Genomic DNA, 26,522 nt, shown 5'->3' on the forward strand with positions numbered 1-26,522 from the left:
ATATGTTACACCAGCTCTCACCAAAGCTTTATAAGAGATTTCGACGAGGAAAAGTGGTCTAGGGTTAAACAAGCTTTCGAGAACAAAGATCTCAGAGGAGAAGATGAAGAACAAAACAAACTAGGTAGCTTGTAGATGCTGAATTCGATAAAATTTTAGAGAGATTTCGTAGATTATGGGCATCGTTACTGTTATGTTCTCGTTTCTAATATTGTAATGCGCTTTTATAAGCCTTAAGTGTCTACTGGTAGTTGCTGCAATTTTATTTTTTCACTTCCAAATCACTTTTTTTAGTTTTATCACTGCATAAAATTTGAGTTGATCACTGTACAACTACGATTTATCACTGCGCGTTAAAATAATTCAATGTTGACTCTTCATTTTCAAAGAATTATACTCCTGACCGTAGAAAAATGCTACTCATCTAGCATGCAACTTCAATTTTAACATTATTCTAAAATTCAGACCGTTTACTAAAAACTAAACAGGGCCCGCGCCACTGGGGGGGGGCTGGGTGGCCATGGCCCCCCTTTTTGCGATGCAAGTAGTTTTAAAACTGCAATAAAAGGGGTAAGATTTTTAGCCTTGGCCCCCCACTTTAAAATTTGTGGCGCTAAATCGGAATAATTTTGCTGAGTGTGCTCAAAAAGCAATTCCCCATTTCAGATTGAGGATGCCGATCTATACTAACCGCTCAGAAGGAGCATGTTGTAGTGAAATTTTGGCGCGGCCTACCTCGCAATATACAGAAAACTTTGCGGAAAGAATGGCACGTTGTATAACTTGCAGTTGACAAGATCAGCACCGATTGATATATAAGACTTGCAGAAACAGGTAAAAGATGGCAAATGTTGTATATTTCTTCATCGAGTAGCATTTTATGTAGCAGATTACGCCGATAAATGTAATCACAAGAAGTTGTATGCGTAGGCTTAGGCCCAAAAAGGAGCAATTTTCATTGTCGTCATTGCGTTCCCAAATATCATTTATCGCCCAACTTGGAAATATTTTTATGTTGAAAATTATCCAAAATAATTATTAAATCGTGATAATCAACTGCTACAAACTGTCGTAGAACAATCTAATCTATGGTTCACCACCAAACTATGGGCCATGTTTCTCTTTTACCAAAAGTCTCAGCTGCACCTTCGCGTTGAGTGTGGATCCATCATGGATGAGGGATTCTGGGATTGATTCGTATAATTGATTATTTTTGCTCCTTAAAGTTGTAAGGGTGAGTTGTATAGAAAAGATGTCAGGAAACCTAAATTTTTACTTTTAGTTACTAAACCAAAATTTATTATTATAATTATCAGATTAAATTTTGGGACATAGTTATGATTTAAGTGGTTTAATGAGCAACATCATGAGAATTTAAGAATAACTACTTACTTACACTTCTGTACTAAAAGATTTTTATCCATTCTGTATTTCATTATTTGTGTTATCTTTTAGGAAAAGTTGGGATTGCAACAAATATCACATTGCATATCTGCATTGATTATCACATTGCTAATTACATATTCCCAAATGGAACTTGTCAGTTACCTGTCATTTTTGTAAGATCCTCAGACCCTCTCGTGTTTAATCATTCTTTAAGAATTTGTACAGAGACAAATAAAATGAAGGACATCTCAGTGCCTCAAACCAACCCAGAGCATGGTTGCTCGAAACATTCACCTAGTAGTTCAACATTTTCAAAGAATAGTGTTGATCACGGCTATGCAAAGTTGTCATCTTCAAAAAAGTCAAAGAAACTTTCCATTATCGACCCAAAGCAACGTAAACTATCGTTTGCAAAAATACCATCAATAAAGCATTCAGAAAAAATTGTCATTGATTCCTCAAATTCAGAGTCAGATGAACCATTGGCACTTTTTAAAAATGGCAAAAGTATAGATCCCACGAAGAAAGTCACAGAAACAGATGAAAGCTCTAAAAACACTATTGGATCAGTGACAGAAACTACCAGAAATGGTTCATTAGATGCAACATTAAGTAAGAAAGTTGGTGGTAACATTGAACAGCTTTCAGCTTCTCCTAAAAAATCAAAGAAAGAAACAATTGGATCAGAAGCCTTTGCAACTCACAAGAATAGTAGCCCGTCAAAAATGGCTAATTGTAATTCAAAGAAAAAAGATAGCTGTGCAAAGATGAAGCCATTCAAGGCAGATGGCAAAAGAGAAAATGGATTAAAGCTTTCAAAGAAGTCTGCCAAAATAAATGTACCTTCAGACTCAGATTCAGATTTAGATGTTCCATTGTCTCAGTTAAAAAATTCACCAAAATTTAAGAAATCAGAGAAAGCCAAATTGATCGCTTCAAGTCACTTGAAGAAAGACCATACAAAGAAAAAGTTTTCAAAAACTGCTGAAAAGCTCAAGAAACTGTCTCAATGTGAGAGATCACCAAAAATGAAGATTTCTCATGCAAAATCTCCAAATATGAAAAACAAGGCAAGTAAACCAGAACAATTTGTTTAAATATATAAAGAAATATTAAGGATAAATTGTCTCCAGTTAGTTGATTATTAAGGATAGGGTCAGTTTATCCAAGCCTTTTTAAAAGTTGTAAATAATATTTTCTTCTTTTAGTGCCATTTCAATGCCTGAAAGCTAGTTTTAATTTCCCAACCCTCTCTATTAAACCCCTTACACAGGGGGAGCAATTTTTACCTTCATGTTTGGGTTAAGGAGAGGGACCCACAGCTCGCCTACAAAAGCCAACCCTGAAATATGTCCCTGGGAGTTTAATAGATAGATCTTTTACAGTATGTCACTTTCAAGTCATCTAGATTCCTCTTCCAGTGCCTTCATTTTGCTAATTTTTTCTGATGCTTTCATGATCATTGATGATTCTTTTCTCTTCAATGTGTTCCCTTTAATTTCCTCTGTCTATTCCCAACAATGGATAGCAATTCTCTCTGTTCGATTTTGGTCTTCCTTGTTTAGTTTTATTTACTGACAACTAATTGCCATTTTCCCTCAAGGTACTGCAGGATTCTGTAGGAATGAATTTTGATAATAAAGGATGAGGCAAGGACAATCAGAGTCTTACTTTTTTATATACTATTTGTCAATTGAATTGATCTATAATATTTTATTTATTTCCAACATATTATGAAGCTACATAAAATAAAGTTTTATAAATTCTCTGTGTAGCCCATAACCATCCTTTTGTTAAATTTTTTTCTTTATGTGTTTGTTCATGAAACTTTTTTCTATATTGAGCATGTTTTAAGAGTACTGTTGATATTTTAGGTTCACGGAGAGAAAGGGCTAAAGCAAAAGACACTGTTTGACTTTAGAGCACAGATGAAAAATGAACCTTCATTTGCCAAAGAGAGGTGAGCATTCATCTAAATTTGGTTCATTTTGTATATATATATAAGTAATTGATTAAACTATCTTTGGCTATTTTGTCATTGCTAGTGCTAAAAATTAATGATATAAAACTAGCCCTTAATTTTAAAATTCTGTCACATAGGCTTCAAAGCTAGTTTAAAAGTAGGGTTAAGGTCAAATAAAAGACTCATGACAGCAGATTCTGCTAACAAGTTCTTTTGTTTTGCAAAAGAAACTTATGTCTGTCTTTCTCCTCAGAAAATGCATCCATTTAAAATTGTCATGATAAGTCCCTGCAAAGAAAAACCAACTTCATCCAGAGTTGAAATATTATTTAGATTGTTTTATAAGTGCAATTCTTGAATCTGAATATCGTCATACAAATAATACAAATAAAATAATCAAAGCTTAATCAATCTTAACAACAAAATATATATTGAAAAAATTCTCAGTTTTTTCATTCTGAGTTTTGAGTTTATCATCAAGTTTAATAATGCCATTCAATAATTGGCCTCTCAGGGAATAGGTTATTTTAGAATGAGGGTTTATTAACAGTTCTTTACCTCCGTGCAGTGAAGTAAATATTTCCAGGGAAATTATACAATTTGGCTGGGTACTTCCAGATTTATTTTATGGGAATTCAAGAGATATATTATTCCAGATTTATGAAAAAATCAGGGATCCATTGATATCTTGTTCCCTAGAATGCCAAAGATTGGAGACCCAAAGACCTTGGTTGTTGGTGTAACTAGAGTTGACTGGCAAGTTTATTCCTAAAAGATCAAAAGTTTCATATAATAATATTTCCTAATAATAATGTAATTCACTGATGCTCATTAGAATCACTGTTTTTTATTAAAAATTTCATAGTTAGATGCTAATAAAATATGCAACATATCTATAAACCTTGACTTAGTGATTGTACTGAGCTAAAAGAACTTTTCAAAAATAATGAACAGTTTATGTCTGTTCAATCATGCGGTCCTACACTGTGTTGATCAAAGGGAATCTTGCGTAAAATCAAAACAAGGAATTCTTTTTATATTGATCAAATCTACTATTGTCACTTCAAACTCAGGTCATGTTCTTTAAGAAAAGGCTGTGCTGTTTTGAAAGAGTTGTTGTCTCCATAGCAATTGCTTAGCTATCAAGGGCAAAATCAGTGAAAAACAATGAAATGGAATAAAAGTTTAAATGGTCAACCACAACCAGATTCTTTTTTTTCTTTTTTGCACATGGTATCAAAGCCAAAATGGCCAATAACCTAATTACAATGCAACAATTACATAATTAAACGCATATTAAAAGTACAGATTTTACAGCATAAGACTAATATCTAAACTAAAGTATATAAATACACAATAACAAGATATCATATAGATTCAGTATGACATTTTAATATTCAATTACAGCCATGACAATGATTTAGATCTCACAATACTTTTTACCTTGTTGTTTTTCTTTGCTTAAAACATTGTTATTAAATCAGTGAGGTCTAATAAAGAGCCTGTAGCAACATGCCCCTTCAAACTGGTATTTGCATTGGTATGAATTTCTACAGATTTTGTGTCAATCTAAAGTGACATATTCCCTCTCTCTTTATTTTTTACCTGCTACTGGATATAAATTTCTGCTTTCCTTTCTTTAGTAATCCTTGTTCACGCACTGAGGTGTTTGGGAAGAAAACAAGTTATGTGTCCCATGTTTCAGCTTTTCTGTGCTAGACTAATGTATTTTTATTTGCTAATTTTAGGAAATCATTAACTGAAGAGGAAAGAGAGAAAATAAGGCAACAGAAGAAGTAAGCTTTAACAGCTATTACTTTGCTTCTTGATATTAATCGGCTGTGCAAAGACTTTCTCTTTTCAAAAGGAATGTGTGATAGTGGGCAGTTTGTGCTCCAGTTTTGAGCCACAGTTGATGAATTTTGAACAAAAATGCAATATGATCTTAAATAAATATCAAGCCATTTACTCAATCTTCTTTTTTGCAATCTTCTTTTTAGAATTAAAGTTGGGTTAAAATAAAATAAAGATTATCACTTTGTCTAGATTAATGTAGTCTTTGTTCTTTTAGGAGATAAGATATAGTTATAGAACAGCTGAAGTATAGGAATATTTGGTTTTTTATATATTTTTCTACAATTTTTTCTAGAGAGGAATGGAACAAAATAAGAAGAGAAAGAAAGAAGGCAAGTCTTAATCTAGTTTTATTATGAATCGTTTTTTATATATATTCATGCAACATCATAAATGGTCTGGAACCCACTCTGTTTTATTGGCCTTCCAGGAAATGTTACTAATGTTCTTAAAAAGTTTGCATTTGATTGACAGGTGTTTTTAGAAACTTATTTAAACAGCAATCGATCATAACAAATTAATTTTTCTTTGCAATAATCTCAGAGTTACTGTCTGCAAAGGAAAATGAAAGCAAAGTGCCTTTGAAAAATTATACGGAATTTTATGGTACAATATCCTTAATTTTTTTGTTAATTAAAAAGTAGAGAGTAAGAATTATTTATATCGTATTCCAAGGCGAATGTCAGGAAGATTGAAACATAGGAATCTTTTTGTTTAGCTTATACTGTTGTTGGACCAGTTTCATTTATACCGGATCTTCCCACGTGCACTGATTCCGGATCTTCCCACGATATAGACTAGAATCGTTTGTAACTCCCGGCACAATGCTTAATGCATAATTTATGTGATAATTATAATGTATCTGCATAATTTGATGTTTATGTAATTATGCAGATGCTGAATCAAAAGCATGATGATCTCGAGCTGCAGAACGTTGCACCTCTCCCAGCTCCTAAGCCAATCGAAATGGAGGGTGGCCTCGCAAACACAGCATTCGGAGATATTGCCATGCTTGTCGAGTTCGTCTACGTGTTCAACAAATTTCTTGCCCCTGAAGAAACCCCCAGTATTACTGCAGGCAAGAATTAATTGATTAATTTTGTTTTGTACATTTTTTGGAAATTTACCAAAAGTCTTGCCGATTCGCTAATAAAATCCACTTCGTACCTTTCGACAGATTAAAATGTTTGACTAGGGTTAAGAAACTTTCTACCTTAATAGATTAATCATTTTACTGTAATTTGGAGACAAATGCACTCCCTGTTTTTCAACGGCTGGACAGGTCAGCCGCTGAACTTAATGACTGCCAGTGATATTAATAACTTGTAAGAAATCGGATATTGGGCAACTGTGCCTGTCAAATATACTTTCTTCATTACGACCAAAAACAAAATCATCGTTTTGATATATGCAAACGAGCAAGTATCCAAGGGTATGCGTTTACGGTATGTTTAGAACAGAAGTACAAAATAAACTAAGTCATCAGTGAGTCTTCTTAAAAAAGGTCTTTTTAAGATTGTAAAGGTTGGCTTCAAAACTCGGGGCCTAAAAATAATATTTTCGTGCACAACTTGGTCTTGGAAGTTTTCTAATAGAATTCTTTGATTTCGTGAATTTCTTTCACCAGCAGTACTGCTTTTCGATTACTGTCAGCGAGACAGTTTCACAGTAAATGACGTCATTATCATTAACCTGGACTACTAAAGCTCATAATTTCACCTTTTTATTTAAAAACAACAACAAATCTTGAAAAATGTGCCGGCCTGAAATATATGGACTTTCCACGTGAAAAGGGGCTTTAATGGTGCTAAATAGACATGTTTTCTGTTTTCAAAGTTGTTCGGCAAAGGTGCCCGGCCCTGTATTTTACAAGTCTGAGACACGAGTTTGATGAATTGCGTGACGTCCATGCTGTGAGCTCAGAAGCAAATCCTCTGTTCTTTGATGTCGAAGTTTCGATCCTGTTATTTACTGCGATTTGACCTGCATTTTAGAATGTATTTATAAAAGTCGTGCGAATAATTGGAAGTTCTATTTCCTTTAGAACAATTAATAAAGGCTTTAGCAGCAGGCGGCCAAGGTGCAGATGTTATTTCGAAAATCCTTCTGGTGTTTCTGCGTGCTCTAATTGGAGAAGAAGAACGAGAGGTAGGCTAATTGATTTTTCGAGGCTCTGTTTATCTGATTGTGAAGTTGGCATTTTTGATTTAGATAGACAGCCTGTGAATCAGTAGAGAAACAGATCGATGAATGGATTTTTAAGTTTTGTTGGTTTGCTACCTCTATGTCTATAATTTTAATCTTTTTACAAGCCATATCGACAAGATAAATAAGTGTTTTCTCTTGTTATCTTGATATCGATTACAAGTCTCTGTTGTAGCATCCGTAATGTGAGGCAGTAGCGAAACAGAGGAGTAAGTCACTGAAAGATATAACTTTCATGAACTCTCTGGCTTGATCAGTACTTTCGTTTCTCAATTTTTTATCATCCTTGGGGTCGGTTATTTTGAAAGGCCTAACAAAGACCATTTTTATGTACGAAGAATGTTTGTAAACATTATTGCAAGCTTCAGTTTTTGTTGGGGTATTTTTCAGCGAGTGTCCTTTTTCTTTCAAAAAACTGCATTCATTCAGTAGACTTGAATGAAAACCTAAATAAAAGAGTACATAGACTCTACCAGACAGCTCAACAGTCAAAGAGCTGTTCGTTGATTGATAACAACGAGATATCGACATAGATAATGGTCACATGAAAAATTAATAGTAATCACATTTTCACTCAAACCGCGAATGGGACAGCTGGCTATAGCTTGGCATATATGGTAGTATTGGAAAATTTTACTTTATCAGTGGAAATCATCAACTTATCCAAAGATGCTTGTACGGTCTGGGCTAAGCAACATAGCATATCAATATACTGTGTTTCTATCAGCGAGGCTTATACTGGATTCATACAAAAAAAAAGAGCAATAAAGCTATTAGCTATTTTGAACCATAGTTAATAGGAAATCAACCCCCGGTTAACTCATCTTAACTGAAGCAGCTTGACTTGTTATCTATCTCTTTTTACAGAGTTAATTTTGTGGGCCTATCTTGCAAAGCCTCTGGCCCTCTTTTCGCTTCCCGCTCATCCTTTCTCCTGAATTCCAGTTACGCCCTTAAAACAAAGAATGATGCAATAAATCCACTTCGTATTGCTATTTTGACAGGGGGTTGTCATTGCTTTGTAGATCAACGGTCTTGGAATCGGCCTTGCTGATATGCCATTGACTGTGTTCACAGTATCAGAGTTGCTGTATCACTACCTAAGATTGACCTGCAGCAAGCCTGCCAAAGGAAACAAGGCCAATGACTCCAAAGATGGTGACGAAGAAGATGAGGAGGAGGACGATGACGCAAGCAGTGTCGCAAGCACTAATCATGGATTTGTTGATGAGGAGGAGATGGTATGTAAAAAATCTAATGAGATTGCAAAAACTATGACACTATTGCATACCGCCCAAATCAGGTTCTATATTCATGTTTTCTCAGGAAATTAAGACTAAAAAGTTAAGATAATTTACTTATAAGCATTGTTATAAAGCTGACCTTAATCTTGAAAAATAGTAAATTCGTTAATTCCTTTTACTGAGGTGATAATATTCTTATTGTTAATCTGTTTTTAATGTTCCAGTTTAAAAATCGCCTTTTTTAAGTCGTCGAGTTATGTCTCCTTTGCTTACTACAGCCTTAGGTTCTGGTCCCCTATTGAAACTTTTTTTGGAGATTTCATTTTAGACTCTATCAAAATCGTTTAAGCTTCTTATGATGGACTGTTTTTTGCCTAATAACTTTCAAGAAACTGCTGAGACAGCTGAATCAAAAACCTAGGAAATAGAAAAATAGAATGATTGATGTAATATTAATACCCGAGGTGCATTTTTCCCATGGATGTAATGTGACCGCAAAGTTTCTGATAAATATTTTCTGTTCGGAAATAGTTCGAAATTTGTGGTTTCAAAATTCGATATTATTAAATGTATAAATAAAATTATGTTGTTGAAGACAAGCAGGAGACACAATTTAAAATATTATCAGCAACTTTTACCGGTGAATTCTTTGCGATTTTCTATAATCGTCATATTAAAGACAAAGATTTTCTGTGGAGAAATTGTTTTCCTGTCTTCTTCTGTGACCAACGGTCATATAGAAACGGTGAAAATAACCTCCTTCTTGTTATTTTAATTTATTCGTTGCTTGTTTCTTTTCAGCCGCGTAGAATAATTAACTGGCTTGAGAAAAACGAGTTTTTTACCTTATCAGCATCTGATAAACTCAAGGTGCGTATTTTTCTATGCAAAGTTCATTTCCCCCTTCTTTGTTAATTTGGCTCGTTGGTTATTTTTCTTCAGATGCAGTGTACACGCCTGGGCTTGCTAACGCAACGATAGATTTTCGGGAGTCAAAAACCTCTTAGGCATTTCAAAGATCTCCTGTCTATTTCTTAGTTTAAGTTCAGTGTTTTCTGTTCGCTAAACGTGACTTTAGTCACAACGTGAAATGTCCTTTTCAGAATAAATTTTGTCATCGCTTTTAATATTTCATCAATAACCTATAAGCTTTCTCATATAGAGTTTTAGTATGAAAATCTAAACATAAATCCGTAAAATCCCATCTTAATGTTTAAAGCCTAATCTTTTTCTTGATTGGATAAACTTTCTGGTATAGGTTTTATTTTCGCATTCAAATTGTGACTTATTCTAGCCTCTCTTATCTTCCAAAGGTTTTGGTGTTCTTGTTTCACAAAATCATCGACTCAGAATACTATTCTGATTATTCCGAAAACCTGAGAATGGAGACAAGAGAACTCTGGTATTATTTTTTGCAGCCAGTATTTTTAACAATGATTGACGTAGTTTTGTTTCAAAGAGAGTAAGCGGATTCTGATATTCTAAGGAGCTTCTTCTGAGCAGGAAATTTTGTATCAAATACCTGGAACAAAAAGGGGGTTCTTTATGATTGGATATCTATTTGTAGATTAGGCGATCGCAGCATCTCTGCCCCTATGTTTCTCTTTAACATATTTTGTCACCATCTTTCTTTTGAAAATTTTTGTCATTGCCTGTTTTATATCCGTTATTTGCAGAGTAAATAAGTTAATTAGTGATACGCTAGAAAACTCAAAAGTAGCATTTTCCGTAATTTTGATGTCTTTGGCCTATATGCACGGCAATATATTAGGGATATTGGCGAGGGGGGGGCAAGAGAGGGGGGGGCAAGAGAGGGGGACTGACGATTAACTTAATCATGAAATTGGTTGTGTCCGGTATTGATGCTCTTGCTCTGTATGCATTTTAGATGCCTCGTCCAAGTTTTACTTTTTTGATTCTGGTGAGCTGCATCTTATTTTTAGCATGACGAATTCAGAAAATATGCTGTTGACGAAGTGTATCAAAAGGCGAAATGAAATTTATTTTATGTTTAAGTAATGTTTTAATAGTTTTAAATAAAACCTAGTTATTTTCGTTAGTATTGCAGCCATTTGTAGCTGGACAACAAATGGCTTCATCATGACATATTCTAAAACTCTCTTTATTTCGTTTAAAGTTCATCGAGTATCTTTCTGTTATATCCAGGCGCCAACAGGATGCGTTTAGAAAGAAAGCTGCCAAAGAAAGAAAGGAAGAGCAGAGCAAAAATGCTGAAAACAAGAGTCCTGCTGTAAATATTCATTCTATGATTGCTTTCTAATTTTCTAATATTTTGTTTTCAAGTTAAATTTTTAAATTCTGTTGCCTAATAAAAGAAAAAACATCCACGTTAATTTTTCTAAACGTCTTCTATCAATAGAAATATCAGTTAGGCCTGATTTCAGAGCTGGTGTCTTTTTATACAATATCGAACACTGTCGTGTTTTTTATACAAAACCTACAGTTCAATCCCGAACAGCATTAGAATCAACATAAAGGTCAACTTGGCCTCATCATAGCTGTTCAATCATTCTACTTGAGAAGCTGTCACAACGTTTAACGATAAGTTCAATGCCAGGTTCAGGATTAATTCTTTTTTAGGGGTGCAGTGGCTGGCAGTGGCTGGCAGTGGCTGGCAGTGGCTGGTAGTGGCTGGCAGTGGCTGGCAGTGGCTGGCAGTAGCCCTTCTAGCTTTTTTGTGATTTTTAGTTTTTACGAGGTTTAAAACCTTGTACTGCTAATAGTAATTTTTTGATATCAGTTTTATAGCTAAATCTATTCTATGCAGACTTCGGATTCAATTACAATTGATAAATTTGTCAAAAAGCTAGACAGCACCCAAATTTCCGATTCATTGGGGACTGATGAAAATGAGAAGACAAACGAAGCTGATGATAAAGAGAAGGAAGAAAAGGCTGAAGATAAAGAAAAGAAAGAAGAGAAGAAAGAAGAGAAGAAGGAAGAGAAGAAAAAAGTAATTGATGTCGAGAAAAGGCCTGAAAAATCTGAGGTACCACATAATTTTAGCTGCAATTATCAAACGATGTTATGTTAATAATAATCATTAATGGGTAATTTATATTGAAATTTTTGTTGCTTGACATTTTTAAAATGCTGCTTTGTTTCAAATTGTTTTGAATTTTATTATTTAAGCTAGTTTTGCAGCTACAACTCTATTTTTAAAAGAACGTGGCTTAATTTTGTGAGATATATCGCCTTTATATGTTGTCTTCATCAAAGGTTGAAGAGGGTAAACATTTGGAACTCAGTGCAGATGATGAGTTAATGAAAGACTACCCGAAGGAACCTGTTGCTGATCTCGTTCACATTGTTAGGCAAAGGAGGGTAATGGCTGCGAAGCAGGCTGCTCTCAAGGGCGAGGAGGAGAAGAAGGAAAAAGAAAGGTTTCTATTTTTTAATTAAATCTCTATTTTTTTATTGGCCCTGTTTATTTCTTTCTTTATCCGATTTTTGCTTTGTCCCGTTCGTTTTTGTCTTCGATTTATCTTACCCCCTGATTTTTCGAACTACAGTCGTGTGCACAAGTTTAAGACCACGTGTCATGTTTTCCCATTTTTCTAGGTTTCTAGGTTTACATCAAAATTAGATTTCTTGTTTGAAAGTACCATTCTAGTGCACTTTACTGGAATTTTAAACAAAGTATGTAACAAAGAAATATTCCAAATGTATGTATTCATCGTATATAGAATAATATTGATAAATAAATATATATATTGTTTTCCTGAAATAACTGCATTTCTTCTCATTTTTCTCCTGGCCTTAAACTTTTGCACATGACTGTACATTTAGTGTTCTTTGAGAATTCATGGAATCAGGATTTCATATTTTATGCAAAATTCTAGTTCAAAATTTTTACAACCCATGAACTCAGCAAAATGATATTGAAATTAACTTGTAAAGGTTGTTTTAGATTTAGAGTTTGAACTTTTTTCGTTCCAGTTACCGACCACAGAGAAATACCTATGAAACTAACAGAATTTAGCAAGATTATTCATTGCAAGATAGATACCTTGTTAGAAAATGTTCCTGACTTTCAACATAAGTCTGCTCACTTGAAACAGCTTCTTATTATACTAAACGATTATTTTATGGCATGTTCCTTGAAGATTCTCAAGTTATGAAACCCCCTATCTCTGACCAGAAACATGTTTTTAAGGTCATCACTACATCGAACTCAAAACAAGTACTAATTTCCCTTGTACAATTTTCAAAGAAACACCATTTCCAAAAGATTGATTTATTCAGCAAAACTTGAAATTGTTGTTGCCACTTTTGAGTCCTGACTTTGGTCAATTCTCATTAAACTGAAACGTTTCCCATGAATTACAGGAGAAAAGAGATGGATGAACTGCAACAGAAAATGAAGAAGATACAAGCATGGAAGGTGGGTCATTGTTCATAAACATCATTTTAATCACAGTTTAACTAAGGGAAAAGTTCTAAACATCATTAAGATCCAAGTTTTCCAGAACTTTGAGAATTAAGAGTCAAAAGATACTTAAATTTTTTTGAAAATATCCGCCAAAAATACAGTTAACCTTTAAAATGTAAGCTCAATCTGAAAATGGCCGAATCCAGGAGAATTGATGGTCTTTCGACTGATGGCCGCGACGACTGTTGTTAGGAACAAAGAAATAACGTCAGTGCAACTAGATTTCGTATCTTTCCATTGTTTACCGGGGGAGGGGGAAGGTGGTAATATTGCTTATCGGTTAAGGAAGTATAAGCATTTTCTTGACACAGATTTTGTACTGTGGATTCGTTTTGATGCCCTGCTTATTTTGTTTTTTATCAAGGATGGCCTTGACAAGTGCAAAAGATCGTTGCGTCTGGAACCGGTTGGTCTCGATCGACATTTCAAGCTATACTGGGTGTTTTCTAATGGCATGCCGGGTATTTACGTTGAAGATGGATGGATGTACGATGCTGGAGAGAAAAGAACAATAGACAGGTAGCCTCTTTTTCATTGACCTGATGCTTTGATTTGGTATACCGTATATGATATGGTATAGTATTCTGATATGGTATATGATATCTCGTGTTAGGTCCATGCATCTTTTAGTTGTCAGTATATCGGTGAAATTAATGTAAAGCAGGGTTATGAGGCTTTTTCATTCATGTACAGTATTTAAATATGACAGAAATGTCTAGGATTTTGTCCAACGTATCCAGAGCACTGTATATTTCAGATTTTTTAAGGATTGAATTCACCTTGGTAATTTGGTCCCGAAAATGTTTATATTTTGCCCCCTAAAACGCCGTATTTTTTTTACATGTACGATAGCAGACTTTTCTGAGCTTTGTTTGAAAAAGTGAAAAAGACCATCCCAAATGTTTTTCCTACCCTGTTCTTAAAGAAGAGTTTATGCAAATATTTTGGTTATTTTCTCTACTAGATCTGGTATCATGTATTTTTTATCAACTAGTTTCTGTCTCCGTTGTTATATGACACCTGACTGCAAGCACATGTTTTTGCACCATGCTCTCCAATCGTTTGCCCTTCGTTTCCAAAATAAACTTGCCACAGATACCTGTGAGGATACATTCGTTATGAAACTCCTCCCATCGTCTTGATCTGCACCAGTCGCTGCGCAGACATGCTATCCACGATAACAGTTGATCAAGCCAAACCATGATATCCGATAACCTTGCCGCTGAGTTTTGGTTCGAATTGCACAGTTAATGATGCAGTATTTATTAGCATTTTTCATATATAGTGTCATTGGATCATATATGTTGCCGAAAAGTTACCGGCGACAAGCTATCAAAAACAGGCCACGTCGGGTTTAAAAAACCGCATAATTATGCGATTTCAGCCCACAAAACCCAACTCCAACTGATACCAATGACAATTTAATGAATATTTGATAACCAAAGCAGTTTTTTAAGACTTACGAAAATACAAATAGATAACAAATCCCAAAAATTTACCACCCAAAATTTATGATTATCATAATCCGAGCTTTAATCGTCAGTGGCAGATTGGACTATTGCTTGAGGTTCGAAGAGTTTGTAGATCTGTCGTTTCATATCTTAACAGTTGCCTTTAATCCTCATTTTAAGCTCTCTGGTTATACGTTGGGAAGACTAACAAGCTTAAATCTCTTAGCGAATGGACCACCCCCTTAAAGAGACACCCACTTCACACAGTCCAATCACATATGCGAGAATGATAATAATCGATCTGCTCGCCCTTCGATTACATGGACGGGGGTTGCTTCATTCGACAGATGTTTTTCTCCCCCGTGATTATCGGCATGATTCTGAATTTGGATCATTATTATTAGCACTGGCATCTGCTTAGTAAATTTTACAATATTTTAGATTTTAATTTTAGATTATCCTCGACCTTTGTTTTCTTCTAGTCTTAATTTGACAGTGAATCTTCTTTCTGATCTTCACTGATGGCGATAAGACCCCCATCTACGACAGCTTAGCTTAACATTCTCCCACGTTAATCTGGTTCGTCATAAACAATTTTCAATCTTTCTGCAGCTGGGAATACTACGATTCAGTTGAAGCAGTGGATAAGCTATTGAAGGCATTAGCAACGCAGGGTATAAGAGAAAGTGCCCTGAAAGCCTGCTTGTCGAGCCAGTACAAGACGATAACGTCTCTGATTAAGAAAAGGTAATAAGTAGCTCGATATATTCCTTTCATCAAGGTAACAAGTAGCTAAACTCATTCCGTCCATCATCTCTTTAGTCCTAGCGCTAGCAGTCCAAGTAAACCTCTAATTCCAACTTTATCACGACAAACTATTTCTAAGAGAAGCTTTGATGTCAAAATCTTTTACGTAAACAGTTTAGGACATTAGCGGCTGGAAAGCAAGGCTAGAGAGTATGAATATGTACAAATCAATCCTTTGCTGTTATCAAGCAATTTAAGAATTAATATATATGTAAAGTCAACTTGTCTTAAGACTAATTGTCGTCATAAAGGTAAAATAACTTGTTACATAAGTTGCAAGAGTTGGGATGGGAATTTAGCTGTAGAGTTCACTGCAGTTTTTTATGTAGCAAATGAATGGCTGCGGGAAAGAGCGAAAATTAGTCAGCCTAAGTATATGTTTCCTGCCAACAATCAAACAGGTTTAGCTTTTCAGGACTTAGATTGTATTTATATTAGGTTATTTTTACATTAGATTATATTTAGAAGGCTCGATAATCTAACTCCAGTGATCAAATTACTTGGTAGCCATAGAGAACTATTTATAATGATTTTCTCAACTTCTAAAACATCTGGAAATGATTCTTCTATATAACCTTTACATTGTTGTTTTTCCTATCATTATCTTTCCGTGTTTGAGCACCCATTCATATTTTGTGCTAATAGTTGTACTTATTAATCTATTGTATACTACAATATAATATCATTTCCGTAACTCACACTTTTGGTGGTTTCTTTTTCTACAATAATCCCGTGTTTATATAACTTCAACAACTGAACTGTGTAAAGAGATTATCAAAATCCTTTCGTTACTTGACTGCTAGGCAAGATTTGATAAAAAGTTATAAATCTAATTATTTTCTTAGAAACCCCGACAACTGTGAGCTGCAGCCATATGATGTTTTTGAAGAATCAATCAAAGTATTAAAAGAGGTAGAGCAGATTATTTCAAGACGATCAAACTTAGATGTTGTAATTAACTGTGAACTTTCCTTAAATAACAACCCTTCTCTGCCATGCACAGTACAACAAGGGGTGGCGTAGTGACTTTGGAAAACCACCGTCAAATCACATTTAATTCTTTTAATTTCTTTTAAGCTTTCCAGTAGCAACTGCATCCCAACTATAGCTTTGAATAAGTGAATATTTATATTTTCCTGGAGTTCCCAGATTAAGAATAAAGCCACAATTTTGAGCCCTGGGTTAATCCTTTCCAATGGGAACCCACTATAAGGTTGGTGCAGGGGGTCAGTGGTTGAATGAATAATTAAGATACTATCAGAACTGTTTTACATGAATTGATTCTGGGCATTGTGTTGTTCAATGCATATGTTCAGTACCCCTAAGTGGTCTCAAGTGGGTATCTTTCTTATGATAATCCTTTTATATTATAATCTTTCTTATCATATTTAAACAGAAATCTTTTTTATTTTTATGCAAGCAATTTTTTTGCAGTTCTTCTACTTAAAATGTTTTTCGTTAACTGGAAATTATGAAAAACAGGATGTTAAGGTCTTGGTGGCAAAGCAGCAAAACAGTGTTGATATACCACGCACAGAAATTTATTATGAGTGATTTTTTTATAGGACATGCTAGAATCTGGAAGCAAAATCGTAAAAGGAGTGCTAGGAATGATCTCAAACCAGGAACAGTGGGAAAGTAAAGTCACAGAAGGGCGCACGTTGGAGGAAATGGTAATTCTGTTTATATTCCAAAGCTATTTTTTAATCTTACACAGGAATATACCTACAAAAATTATAGTTAGCATCTTCTAGAGTACGGATATTAAGGTAATGATTTGAATTACAAGCATTGTTTATGATATGTGCCACACAACGTTTTCATCTGTCGTGTTGATATCTATCCTTGTTCTTTGATCGTTCTGCCATCCTTAGTTCAGCTATATGTTTAATGAGGAACCTATGCTGGGCAGTATTTGATCCACTAATATCATAAAATATCAGAAAGTCATTTTTTCATGAGAGTCAAAACAGCAGGATTTTTAATTAGGACGGAGAAGTTAATCGAACGTGTACCCGAAAAATGTTGAAAAACATTGAAAGCTCTAGGATCATAGTTTCTGTCCGCTGCATGAGGTCATCTGTTTTTGAGGCCAATTATCAGGGCTTTGACTGCAAGAAACAGGATTATTTTTCCGTTAATTCGAAGGAGTTAATTAATCGACGGTTTGCAAAAAGCTAGAATTTGTCATGTGAGGAAGTTTTTCATGTATCCTTTAATAAGATATTTTAACCTGTGTATTTATGAAAAAGATTGTAAGATCCAAGCGCTGTTTGTGCAAACCATTACTGAAGAGATAACTGTCTTTCCCAATTCAGATCCCGTTGGTTTTGGAGCTCCAGCAAAGTGTGTTACCAAAGTTCCTACAAGGTACTATGGAAAAGGAGGAAGTGGTGAAGAATTGGCGGGAAAACGTCAAAGCCGGAAAGACGTTATCAACATTGCATACTCTTCTTGGAATTCTTGAGAATTCCGTGAAATGGGATAAATCAGCAGAAAACGTGGTAAGTTAGATATAGGCAGTTTGTCACATGGATTGCGAAAAGATAAGAATTTCTGGTACCAAGAGCACAGAATAGGAAATAGGCAGAAGGGTAACTCTCGTCGGTTTCCTTTGTTGTTTTTTAAGCCTGAGACAACAATAGAATTCCTTAATTCCCCTTTAACCTCGATTTCATTAGACGAACTTAGCCATGGCAAATTATCGTTCATTAATCAGATAGTAAACGAATTATGATTCATAATTGGTTTCTTCACTATCATGAGGCATTTCGTCTCAATAAAGTTGTCTACTTTCATTCTTTTTTAAATTTCCCCGACAGATACATGCTAAGCCTCGTATAAGTTAACGCATGCGCCAACCTCGTATGAGTTTTCAGGCTTCACCTGATGGGCAGGAGTTCCTCTTCTGCCTAATTCCTATTCTGTGCCAAGGGCCTAAGAAAGAAAAGGACACACGTATACTACAGAACACGAGTACTGTATTAAAACTGTAATATACACGATCCAAGAAAAGTATGGTAGATAGGGGTATTTTTCTGTGTATTTTATATAACAAAGAGTTACTAATATTTAAACCCCAGATCTATGGCTATGGAAATTCAGAGTAAAACATGTTAGTGAGTCAGTAGAAAGTATATGAATGAGTATCAAATTATACATTTTCTATTCGTTTTTCGCTATTTGATATTTCTTGTAATTGGGCACTGACAATGCAAAGAAAATTTCAGTGAATCATACATAGATCGAGAGATTTTAAGAAATTCTCTCATTTATTTCTATTTAGAGATAGCACTGTTTGTTGTGGTTTGTTGAAATTTTTGATAATCTTTCTAGAAATGCAAAATCTGCCGACGCAAAGGTGGCGATGAGTACCTTGTGTTGTGTGACGAATGCAACCGTGGTTATCATCCCTACTGTCTTAGGCCTGCTTTATTGGATTTTCCATCAGGGAGCTGGAAATGCCCTGCTTGCCAGGTATGTCTACAATTTGGCTTACAATGAACCTGCCATATAGTGGACACTTGTGATTTCAAAAGTACTACTGCCTGTCGTAAAGAGATACATACTTTATAAAGGATACAAACGTCTACAGTACTATATAGATACATACTTTGACGAGGTGTTCATTGTTTTGAGGCTTTTTCTGCAGTACTTTTTGTACTGCAAATAGAATTGTATGATGAAATTATTTGCCTGTTATTTGGAGGTGTCTGCCAATAGAGGTTTCGCTGCAATATCTCCTATACTAAGTGTTATATACTGTTACTGCTCTGTTGTTTGTTCCAGTATGTTTAATACTTTGGCTGGAAGGGAGATTTTTGTTTTCATTTTTTATTGATTCCATTAGTTGCCCTGCTCCTTAAGCGTTTTGTGTCAAAAACTACCTGGTTCTTGTACATAAGATCAATTCCACTCTTCTCTCTCCCAAAACAAAATTGGTTGTCTAAATAGATGTCATAACTAACTGATTAAAATCAATTAGAAAGCACTGAGACTCTGAACATGACGTAAAACAAGTTTAAAGAGGGAAAGAGTGATGTTATTTGCAATGTGCAAAAATTAAGTATGTTTTGCAAAGCCTTGTAGTTATTCGAGATAAGATTGCTCTCATCTTTTGAAAATTTAAAATGATATTACTTTTCAAGAAAATTTACCGTGAAATCGAAGCCTTTCATTTATCCTGGTTAAAGCACAAGATAAGCTGTTGATTTGTCCATGCGTAATGCAGGGGATTACGAACGTCGGGATAGTTAACGCCCTTTGGCCATTGTTCTAATTTCGGATCAATACAACACTGTGCATTGACAATTGAAATTAAAGATATCATTACCCTTGATTCTCGTTTATATTCTGGCTGTGATTTTCAATAGTTTAAAGCCTTTTGCCTGCAAACCAGGGATCACTAATGCCAACATTTGCCACTCGTTTGTTGTCATTACCAAGTCTCTATGTAAATCTTAACTGGCTGTGTTTGCTTTCCAGCCAGCGACACCAGCCTCGCGAGCACGAACGCGAAGAAAAGAAGAACCTGTGGATTATTACCAAACCGTAAGTTTGCTCTAAGAAGAAAGAGTCTCGCTCTGAGAAGAAAGAGCCTTTCACTGATTATTTACATCCATAGGACTTAGACTTCATCTCACCTGGATGGAGAAAATAATTCATGAACAGGCTTGTTGGATAAATCCAGATACTGGAAATGAAGACCTTTATCAGATTATTCAATTGAAGTATTAAAAGAAACCGCATTAATTGTTTGTCAATTGAATATGTAATCTGCTAAAATCTTTTACTGGATATGCATCGAATTTGAACACACCATTCATTTCCTGGAAAGGACGCCCCGCTTTCGATAGAAAAGTTGCAGTATTTTGCACCGTCTAAAGCATCTTGGTACACGTCAGTTGCTTTGAATATTCCCGAAGAGCTGCTCAATCAACTTTAACAGCTTTATTATTCGTCTCAGTTGTATCAATGACAAGGCTAGACCTGGCATAGAACCGTTTTCAACTATACATGGTTATGCTATTTTTCGATAAAATTGGCTGTAGGAATTTAGAAAATGAGTGCTGGAAATTTTCTAGAATTATCTCACTAGAAAAGTGAATCATTGGAAGAGACCTCTTAATTGGCATCAAAGCAGAAGTTTTTTCGAAGTCTGTAACTGCGCTGTAATTGGATATTGTAAACAGAATTATCGGCTGCCTTTTAGTAGGCCTTCTGGTAATTTTTTTTATATTGATTTTGTAGGGGCAAGATGAGGAAAGTGTGGAGGAGGAAGACGATGAAAAGGAGCAGTTAGAGGGAGAAGAGGAGTCAGATCACGAAAGTCTGTGTCATGTCTGTGGAGAAGATGGCGAACTTATTTGCTGTGATCAGTGTCCTAAGGTTTACCACCTCGACTGCCATGAGCCACCGATTAGAAGACTGCCACGGTTAGAACCTATTGATTATCTAAGCTATTATAGAACCTGTTAAACACGGGTGGATGTAGGCATAAGAGTTTTTTTAGCGAACACAAGAAGTTTTTTGATGAATGAGGAACCCCCGTCATGGGTATGAAGGAGTATGAGCATCAGGTTCAGTCATCACTGCGCATGTTTATCTTTTTTAACGCAAGTAGCTCCGGATGTTCAGTTATCGATAATCAAACTGCTTTTGGTGACCTTAAAGATTGGAGCTAAATACCTTTGCACAAGGTTCACTAGGTAGCATAAAAACGAATGTTTATTTTTAAGGAAAAAAATTTATTCAAGTGTTTTGAAGACCATAACATTATCCCCAAATTTGAGTTAAGTGCAATAAAATTACCTTATCCAATTTTGGAAGAAAATGTTTTCAGACAGAAATGTATGCTTAAGCAGAAATCTGTGTTTTTAAATTTCCGCAACACTCTCCCAATAAGGCACGAAGTAATCAAACTTCAACTAGGCTTGAAGCGTTTCTTCAGATCTTGACATACATTTAAACATTGTCTTATTTAAGGCAACTTCTTTTTGTAAGCAGGCAAATTGTCGAATAGTTGAAATAATAAGGAATTGACACATGCTGCAAGCAAGGTTTTTGTAATTTCTTGATATTTTGTCAATAAAGTGGCAAGGGTTTTGTATCATTTTGCTGCTTTTTGTTCAGTTTATTTACACTTAAGTTGTCTGTTTTCAGGGGCATATGGATCTGTTTTGTGTGTCGAAATCCAAAGATGGCAATGAGGTTTCGACGTGCTCAACAGCAGATTGGTATGTATAAGATATGTTGGTTTGTTTCTGACTCATTTGCTTTATCTAAAACAACATCCATTTGATCTTGATGGGATTGGAACCACTATTTTCAAGATACCCGTAGGACCAGAATTGTTTTATTTTGTAGGGAGATATCCTTTAAGGGGGAATGACCGTGATAGGAGGATGTCCATGGTAGGGGAATGTCCGTGGAATGGAATTTCAATTTAAACACCTTTTCCAAACAACTTTAATGGACAGAAAGATACCAATCTCCTGGTAGCTATTGTATCTCAACGCAATTATCTTATTTGTTGCTCTTAAGGCATTTATCATGAGCAATTGTGTGCCCTTTTCAGAAAAGTCCTCTAAGCACCAGGGAAGATCTGGCAAAGCAAAGAAAAAACAGAAGTCTCCGACCGGAAGAACATCAAAAAGAGGCAGATACAGTAATCCAACAGACGATGAGGAGGAGCTTAGTGAAGCCAATCCGGAGGAATCGGAAGAGTCTGGTGAAGAGTGGGTCAGAAGTGCAAAGAAAGTGAAAGGTGATAGACGGGGGGCACGCAAGCATAAGGACCCCGAAACTGAACCAAGTGATGACGAAGAAGAGCCACCAAGTAAAAGGTGAAGCTATATTCAAACGTAGAAACAATGTTAGTAAACGATACCTATTGTAACCGCTCTTAGACAGGTTTTTAACATTGCACGTTTGTAACAATGTTTTGCTATTTGCAGGACAAAAAGAGGCAGCAAAACCAAACCAAAAAGTACCCGTGGACGAAATTCTCACAACCAGGAGGAAGATAGTGACCCAAGCCCAAAGTCAAAGAGTCGCAAAAAAACTCGCAACGTGGGTGAAGATACCGAAAAAGAAAAAAAGAAGCAAACAAAGCGAAACAAAAGAGCTGCTGTTAAGAGTTACGACAAAGATGGCAGCGATTCTGACGAACGTGTATCGAAAAAGCGACGGGTAACAAGGAAGCGAAACGTGAGTGAGAGTGAAGAGGTTGTTGATGCTGATGCTGCTGCGAAGTCGGAGCGGAGGCGCACTAGACTCACGGATGATCTGAATTTCGGAAGGAGAGCAAGAAATCGCAACAGAGGAAACAATTCAGAGGTTTATTCTTGTTATTGCAGATTTAAGCGTATTTGAGTGGCAATTCGTGTGACATGTGGTTCAAAAAATTGAGGCGGTGAACCTAAAGACAAGACCGTAAACGGCCTCAAAGTTTTGTTATTATTACTACCCAGTTAAGTTTATGCATTAAACGTTTGAAGGAAAGCTTAACTTGTAAGTGCTTTCAGAAGGAGGATACGCCCCTGTCATTTTTAGAATCATTTTACGAATTTATGATGAAATTACATAGTCAATGGCGAAAATTGACACACCAAAGACATGCAAAGTATCACGAATTCATTAGTTTTTCATGTCAAACTTTCCAAATCAAAAGTTGTCAAATTATGTTTGCCATGTAAAATTTTGAACTCTTCTCTGTTACAGCTGTCTATTTCTATTAAAATATGATAATTTTGCCAGGTTGTTGAATATATATTGTTTTATAACACTGAGTTTCACGCCTAATGAGAGGACATAAGACAGCTCACATCCAACAGATTTTCTACTTTCCAGTTATCAAATTGTCCTGTTAGCTATCTTGTTACCAACCGAAGCTGTTCCGGTGTAACCTAATTCTAGCACTGACTAAAAGATACGATAATAATAATGATAATCTACCATATTTATACAGGATAGCCTTTTCAGTAAAGATAATACTGCTATCACTAAGGGTCCTGTTAAAAAAAGGTTTGTGAAGTAAAAGGTTCAAAATTATAAGAGATTGAAGTTAAAGCTTAAATACTATGAATTGTTTCTATTTCCGTTGAAAAGGAATTAATATCACTTCTATCTTTTGCCAGATTGTTGCCTGTGAGAACATTTTACGTGGCATGTGGCAGAGTGAATTTTCTTATTTCTTCAGAGAACCTGTTGATCCAAAAAAGGTAAGATCCTATTTTTCTTCACTTCATATTATCCATGCATAAATAAACATTTTTACACCTCTTTTATGTTTCAACAAACTTCATGCGCTGATGTCTCAGTGGTTAGGGTCACTGACTACAGATCCAAGGGCCCATTATTCGTTTTCCGGACATGACCACATTTTCACCCAGAGTGAGGAGAATCGCCAGCTCTCTGTATTTTCAGGCGCAGGAATTACGAGGTGTGGTCGCATCGAGAGAAATGGTCAGGACACTGCTTCTTATTGCCCTAAAACTACCTTCGGTTGCTAGCAGTGGCGGACACTTGGGGGGGCGAAGGGGGGGGGCGACCGCCCCCCAATACTTTGGAGGACAATGGTCTTTTGTTCTAAAACAATGGGAAATGTGACGTCATCTTATTAAAACAATAGGCTTGCCCCCCCAATATTTGACCAAGAGTGTTCGCCCCTGGTTGCTAGATAGCAAACAATACAATGTGTTTATCTGTCTTGAACTAATTGTAAAAATCAAACTTTAAATTTGAAGATACATATTTTTAATTTCCTTGCTGGCAATGATTGACCAATGTGCGGGATTCTGATAGAGCAGAGACGAGAAAGAGTCTTTGAGATGGTTCTACAGTTGTTTGAAATACAGAAAGATTTCCTCCTACTGTATAGAAGAAGCCCGAATAATGCGGTTTCCAGGTTCCAGGATGACCTTTGAAGTTTTCTGCAGCTTTAAAATTTTGTAGAAGGACATTTTCGGAATATTCTGTCCAACTTGATAGTAATTTTGTTAGCAAATTTGATCATTATAACACTTTGATCATTACAATGTGAACACTATTCTATATTCAAAACAAAGAATACAGTAGGACAAGTTACTGTTTATATTAGGTAACGATAGCCACGAACTAATAGCAAATTCCCGATAACTCGAACCCCCGGTAACTCAAACATTCGCTAAGTCGACCTGATATTGCATTCCCTTTGCCAAATACTTTCATATATGATCATATAACCCCCCCCCCCCTCCCCAATAGCTCAAGCATTCGCTATCTCGAACCATTTCGTTGGTCCTTTGGAGGTTCAAGTTATTTGGATTTTACTGTATCTACTCCAAATGAAAAGCCGTCAATGGATATCACTTTTTGGCCTATATTTATTCTAACCATAAAAGAGATTTTACTCTAGCAAGAGCTTGACATTTTCGATTATAATTATAACGTGTATCTTAATTATGATATGTATCTGCATCTTTGCCTCTCAAGGTGCCGGATTATGAGAAGTATGTGCCAAATCCAATTGATCTGAGCCAGATTAGAGACAAACTGGACATGCTCGAATACGAAGATGCCTTCCAGTTCGCTGCTGATGTCAAACTATTGTTCGAGAATTGTGCGAAATACAACGAGGTGTGTCATCAAACTATTCTTATTGAATATTTTATTGTTTATGTTCCTAACCCCGAATTAAACCTTGCAAAACCCCATTTCGGTAAAGCTAATGTTTGTCTCAGTGTAAAAGGGGGGCTAACTAGGCCTGTAGGGATTTTTCGAGCCGGTGGAATCATGGACCAAAATTTCTTGACTAAACTTCTCGACTCATTTGTGGTCAAAGACTCGCCTGTGAGCTCTTAGAGACCCATGTCACTTGGGGACTCTAGTAGCTAAAGCAAAGGTAACTTAGATTCACAAATTGAAAGTCCTGTTGATATATCTAAATCTTCATAGGGTGCCGATGACTTTGCACAATGCTCGTGGTAATATCATTCGAAACACAATCAGCAGCAATTTTATAAAATTTTACGAAACGAAATTTCCTTTTATGTCAGTGAGAGAAATCTTAAAAAGATTCTATGACAGACCAGTTTTAGAATAAATGCTTATTCCAGGCCATGATATTCTTATTTCAGTCATTGCCTTTCAATTTATTACGATACTGATACTTTTTTCTTTTATTTTGTAGGAAAAATCTGAAGTGGCAGAAGAGGGTAGAAAATTAGAACGGATCTTTTTTGAGCTGCTGGAAGAAAATTTGCCAGGACTTCATCATACTCTTTGTGTTGATACCTAAGTGTTTGTCTTGCACATATGTCTTAACTTGTTTTTTTACGAAGGAAGTATTATTTGTAAATAGAAAACAGATCAAAGCATAATCGGCTAGCTTGTCGTATTTCGTAGCTTTGTAGATGTTAGGGAAATCGAGAATAGGCCGATACTAGTTGAGTTTCGACCTTTGTGCACATTGCATTTAAACGGGTACATGGCTAAGAACCACGTTTAAAACAAAATGTAGTCAGATTCCAAACCTTGTTTGTTCGTTTACTGCAAGATGCTCTAATGCTTCTGACTGTACTCCCTTTTTTGTAACTGTAATCATATTGCAACACGAGTACACCCCTCTCTTTCCAGGAGGGTTATGCTATCGACCTTTAAAAGTTCAGTTCAGTTTTTCGGACTATACCCCTCCCAACTCCATGAGCACCCTAAGAAAATCCGAACAATGCTACGATCTTATTTAAAAACCCTCCTGGACCCAGTTTGCTGTAGCTATGTTTACGTTCGTACTCAAAGATAGCAAGCAACTTTGAAGTGAAATAAATTTTAGCAATTATTCTTGTTTAGTATCTAATCACTCGATTAATCAAGAGTTGTTGATTTCTCTGTGTTTTCTAAAGTTATAGATCCTTGCCGGTTCTTTATGGATACTAAAGAGGTTTAGATCCACTGCGAGAACGAAATCGAGTTCAAGTCCTTCCCGGGAGTTCTTGCACTCGCACTAGAAGTCGTTCAGTGCTGTTTGATCGTTTAGATTTGAACTGCAGCACAAAAACGAAACAAAATGGCAAACGATCTTACTGCAGCGGCTTTGTTTCCCTTTGTTGAGGATCTTATCAACGAAGTTCTGTCAGAATCAAGGTTTCCCATTTGCGTTTGACTTCTCTGCTCTTTTT

General features: G+C 35.7%; 1 protein-coding gene across 2 annotated transcripts; it reads left to right on the forward strand.

The window, feature by feature from the left end:
- Nucleotides 1-707: 707 nt before the first annotated feature.
- Nucleotides 708-26,216, forward strand: LOC135696716 (uncharacterized). 2 transcript variants are annotated; one of them, XM_089113771.1, is made up of 29 exons: nucleotides 708-834; nucleotides 1,456-2,456; nucleotides 3,261-3,346; nucleotides 4,049-4,105; nucleotides 5,098-5,145; nucleotides 5,499-5,535; nucleotides 6,098-6,281; nucleotides 7,248-7,351; nucleotides 8,434-8,649; nucleotides 9,454-9,522; nucleotides 9,966-10,054; nucleotides 10,819-10,903; nucleotides 11,441-11,662; nucleotides 11,893-12,056; nucleotides 13,003-13,057; nucleotides 13,470-13,624; nucleotides 15,169-15,303; nucleotides 16,209-16,275; nucleotides 16,929-17,036; nucleotides 17,682-17,867; nucleotides 18,700-18,840; nucleotides 19,849-19,914; nucleotides 20,614-20,798; nucleotides 21,526-21,599; nucleotides 21,941-22,208; nucleotides 22,320-22,701; nucleotides 23,502-23,585; nucleotides 24,838-24,981; nucleotides 25,535-26,216. In XM_089113771.1, the coding sequence occupies exons 2-29, from the start codon at nucleotides 1,623-1,625 to the stop codon at nucleotides 25,640-25,642; spliced, it is 4,353 nt and encodes a 1,450-aa protein (XP_088969897.1). In that variant the 5' UTR covers nucleotides 708-834; nucleotides 1,456-1,622; the 3' UTR covers nucleotides 25,643-26,216. The 2 variants fall into 2 exon arrangements, with proteins under 2 accessions (XP_088969897.1, XP_088969898.1); XM_089113772.1 differs by lacking the exon at nucleotides 4,049-4,105.
- Nucleotides 26,217-26,522: the final 306 nt, after the last annotated feature.

The sequence above is a fragment of the Rhopilema esculentum genome, chromosome 18 (genome assembly GCF_057945365.1).
Source record: "Rhopilema esculentum isolate cy_ngs chromosome 18, ASM5794536v1, whole genome shotgun sequence".
Taxonomy (NCBI): Eukaryota; Metazoa; Cnidaria; class Scyphozoa; order Rhizostomeae; family Rhizostomatidae; genus Rhopilema; species Rhopilema esculentum.

What these genes read in the sequence shown, in the direction of transcription:
- LOC135696716 (XM_089113771.1), top strand. Translation starts at nt 1,623, where the DNA reads ATGAAGGACATCTCAGTGCCTCAAACCAACCCAGAGCATGGTTGCTCG. An exon ending in TAAGAAGAGAAAGAAAGAAG is followed by an intron (nt 5,536 to 6,097) that starts GCAAGTCTTAAT and finishes GTAATTATGCAG; the next exon opens with ATGCTGAATCAAAAGCATGA. An exon ending in TTGGAGAAGAAGAACGAGAG is followed by an intron (nt 7,352 to 8,433) that starts GTAGGCTAATTG and finishes ATTGCTTTGTAG; the next exon opens with ATCAACGGTCTTGGAATCGG.